Raw genomic sequence first — 3,778 nt, 5'->3', positions numbered from 1 at the left:
CAGGCTGGGAGCTGGGTGCTGGCTGGGCAGAGCATACTGGTGTTGCTGGAGTCTGGCTTGGGAAAGTGAGCCCCATTTGACTCCCCTGTCATCATACCCCATCCAGAGCACAGGGCTTCTGACTGCACACAAGCTTCAGGGGAGCATGCAGGAGGGGATGCGTTTGGTCAGCGTTGGGGCCTGGAGATTCCCCAGGTGCTGTGTGAACCATGACCCACCAGTGGCAAGTGGATAGGCTGCTTAACAGCCTCAGTGTTGCCGTGTCCACTCTTGCTTTGTCCCTCTGTCTGGAAGGCTGGAGGATCTCCCTGTCTGTAGAGAGGGAGCTGGTTCTTAAGCCATTTTCAGGACATTGGTTTCTTGGCTTGAGCTGTGGTCAGGAAATGGCTCCTCTCAAAATTTTGCAGCTGTCTGATTGAGTGGGGCAGAGTGATCTCCTGGGTTGGTTGGGTCCACAGCTCTGAACTCGTGCTCAGGAAGCTGGTCTGGTGTGCAGGTGAGGAATGCAGCCTGAGCGCCCTTAAGAGAAGTAAGGTAGCAGCCTGCTGGGGTGTTGCCAGCAGGGCTGAGAACTGCGGCGCAGCTGCTGGGTAACCAGGTACCATGATGGGCAGGGCTGCCTGGGTGTCTGCTCCTGATACAAAAGGAATAGGATGGGCTTGTGCAAAGAAGCCTGTTTGACGGGGAGCCTGTCGCTGGACTTCTGTCCTGCGCGGCTCCACTGCAGCAAGAGTTTGATCCTGGTTTGGGTGTGATGTGGGGCCTTGTGCTTTCCAGGATGCAACCCACAATGACAACATTTGTGAGCAGGGGACCGTGACCAGTGAAGGCCGTATGACCTGCACTTGCTGTGGTCAGGAGGGCTGCAGCTCTTTTCACTGCTAAGAGGGGCAATCCAGGGTGTCTGGGCCTTATAGTAGAAGTACCCATTGGGAGGGTTGGAGGAAAAGAAGATGAAGAGGTAGGAAGCCATGTTGGGAAGGAGATGCCAGGGGTAGAGGATGCAGAAAAAGGAGAGGAAAGGCCCCCAACGAGTTGCATCTTTCCAGCAGCAGTGGGTGGCCTAGAGCACCTGGTGTCTCTGCGGTAGCTGCAGGAGATAGGAGGGAGATGCAACCACAGGGGTGTTCTCAATGAGGCAGGCTCTGAAAGCTACCCCTGCTTTCTCTGTGCCTCTGCTTCTCTGACCTTCTCCCCCTCTCTCCCTCTGTATCCCAGGTGCTGATGCTGGCGGACGGAGACAGCACTGGGTTCCTGTACTGCCATTTGCCCTTCCTCTCCTCCTTGGAAAAGAAAGATGGAAAAGCCACTGCATATCTCTGTGAAAACTTTGCCTGCTCTCTGCCTGTCACCTCCTCCCAGGAGCTGCGCAAGCTGCTGCTGCTGTAAGATGTCACCCTCCCTCCCCCCTCAGTCTCCTCTGCACCATGGCAAACGTGGAAGGAAATAGGAAAGACTATGGAAACGGCCATGGTATCTGTACCTGGACAGGACAGAGGAGCCTGCAATAAAGTCCTCATGTACACAAGCCACCTCCTGGATTGTTCTCAGCACTGCTGACACAGTCACAACCAGCCCCTGCTCCTCTCTCCCCACCCCGTCTTCTGAGTTGGTTCTAGCCCTCATATGCCACGATTGCCCCAAGAGCCTTGTCCAGTGAGGTCTGCTGATGTCCCCGTGGCCATGTCCTGGGGCGCCCGTTCTCATATCTGTACTGTAGAGTCAGGCGTGAAGAGTCCGTGTGCCATGGAATCCAGCAATAAGGTATAATATGGCAGCTCCTTTTATCTGCTGCTGTTTTGCAACCTTCCCCCAAATTTGGGATATCACCCCCAAATTACACACAGGAAAGCTGAGGCACAGAGCGTGTCACCTCCCCCCCGGATTTCACTGCAGGAGGCAGGATGACATCCCCAGAGTCCTGATGCTCTACCCCCTTCCCCAGCTGTCGGGGTTCAGCTCCCTACGGGAGGTCCTGAAAGGCAAGGATGGGCATTGCGTGGCATGGAAGACATACACTGAAGCAAGGGAAATCTCTTGCGCCCTCTTCCCATGTCTCCAAGGTCAAGTGTTCTCTGTCACCCTCTTGAAACATACAGGTGACTCCATCACAGGCTTGGCACTGACAGACATTTCTGTCTTCCTGTGAGATTAAAGGTAAAAGATTTTGCCTTTGTCTCAGGGCTGAGAAATGCTGACCTGATCCACCCATCACTACGAGGAGTGGTGGAGGGTGTCATCAGCGTCCAACTCCAGCAGGCTACAGGCCTGGTGTGGTGCAGGGTTTAATTGTGTGCATCAGTTTTTCAGAGTCCATAAGGTGACCTGCAGCTGCTGCTCTGGGCACGCACTGGGGCAGAGAGCTCGAGGTCCCTCTTGCTACCACTGCAGGACAGACCATGCACCTGGCTGTGGTTCAAGGCTCTGGTTTCCACCCCTGGTTAAACCCTGTGTCTGCTGGTCTCTGAAGGTACGTCTGTACTGCTCTGGTATGGTGCCAGGAATGCCATGCTGAGCCTGTGCCATGACCAAGACTCCATGAGGCCTCTCGGCTGTGCAGCTAAGGACACAGAGCGCCACACTAGGGTGGCAACGCCACTTCCACTGCAGGATGCAGGTTTGCAGAGTGGCCCTGGTGTGTCTTGGTGTGGCACTTTGACACCACTGGAGCAATGTAGACCTACCCTTAGGACAGCAGAATCAGGCCCGCTATAAAGCAGCCTGGATTTGATACAGCTTCAGTGGTCTGAGACCCTGGTTCTGTGAGCCTCGCTGTCTCTTGGCATGATAGTGCCAGTCTCAGAGTCCCAGTTAGCTCAGCAGAGGCAAGCCTGGCTACAAGGAGGCAGCCAGGCCTTTGGGATTGGGGAGGGGGTGGTGCTGGTGAGTGGAGGCAGTGACTGCTGGGACAGCGATGGATGAAGACTGTAGCAGAAGTTGAGCTGCCTGCATCTGGTAAGACCAGCTGTTAGTCTTGGTGTGTTATCTGGCCTCCCTGCTGTGGGAAGAGGGCTACCCTGGAAGGATGCAGCTGGATAGGGGCCAGCTGGAGGAACCTCTTGCAGACAGGAAGCTTCAAAGCCACCAGGAAGCCTGAAAGAGCTGCTAGGCAGTGCTGAGGTGGCAAAACTGTGCCCGATGATAAGGGAGGGCTGTGTCATCCAGCAGGCAGCGATAAAGTGTGATCCAGGAGGTGGAAGCGAGACAAGCTTCAACTGCAAATTGTTATGCTGTGGGTAATTAACCATACGATCAGGGGTGGAGGCTCCAGCTCTTGGACTCGTTGCATCAAGATGGGATAGCTGTGTAAGCCACAAGCACTAGTGTAACTAGCAGGCCAGGGCTTGGGGAGGAATCACTGGGAAATCCTCAGGCCGTAGCAGACAAGTTGTAATGGATCTTTCCGGCCTCCACATTTTAAGAGGCAGTAAAGACCCAAGTGATGAGAGGCCTTGGCAGGGCAAGGAGACCTTGAAGAAGAAGCATGGTCCTATGAGCGAGGTCCTGGTAGTGGAGGGAACACCAGGAGATTGGGGCCAATACCCTGCCTTGCCACGTCATGCTACTGAGGGTGTCTACACAGACAGCCGTATGAAAGGGCTACCTCTTGCCTGAATATGGAGCGAGAGAGACCGTTATTGAAGCAACTTTGTCTGCACACATATGAGGGAGTATGAGGCATGAAGCTTTGTAGAATAAGGCTCTTAAGGCAAAGGTTTCCAAACCATGGTACATGTACCCCTGGGGGGGACACAAGACATCTCAACGGGGGTACATG

General features: G+C 54.6%; 1 protein-coding gene across 1 annotated transcript in view; it reads left to right on the top strand.

The window, feature by feature from the left end:
- Positions 1 to 1,528, top strand: part of SPATA20 (spermatogenesis associated 20) — a 44,621-nt gene extending 43,093 nt beyond the window's left edge. The window contains exon 16 of the mRNA XM_019517552.1: positions 1,219 to 1,528. Coding sequence (XP_019373097.1) covers positions 1,219 to 1,389 — 171 coding nt within the window. The 3' untranslated portion in view covers positions 1,390 to 1,528. The remainder of the gene's footprint in view (positions 1 to 1,218) is intronic.
- Positions 1,529 to 3,778: the final 2,250 nt, after the last annotated feature.

The sequence above is a fragment of the Gavialis gangeticus genome, unplaced genomic scaffold, assembly GCF_001723915.1.
Source record: "Gavialis gangeticus isolate Ggan-Ray unplaced genomic scaffold, GavGan_comp1, whole genome shotgun sequence".
NCBI lineage: Eukaryota > Metazoa > Chordata > Crocodylia > Gavialidae > Gavialis > Gavialis gangeticus.
The sequence above is the reverse complement of the archived record's forward strand: the minus strand, read 5'-3'. Positions and strand labels throughout refer to the sequence as shown.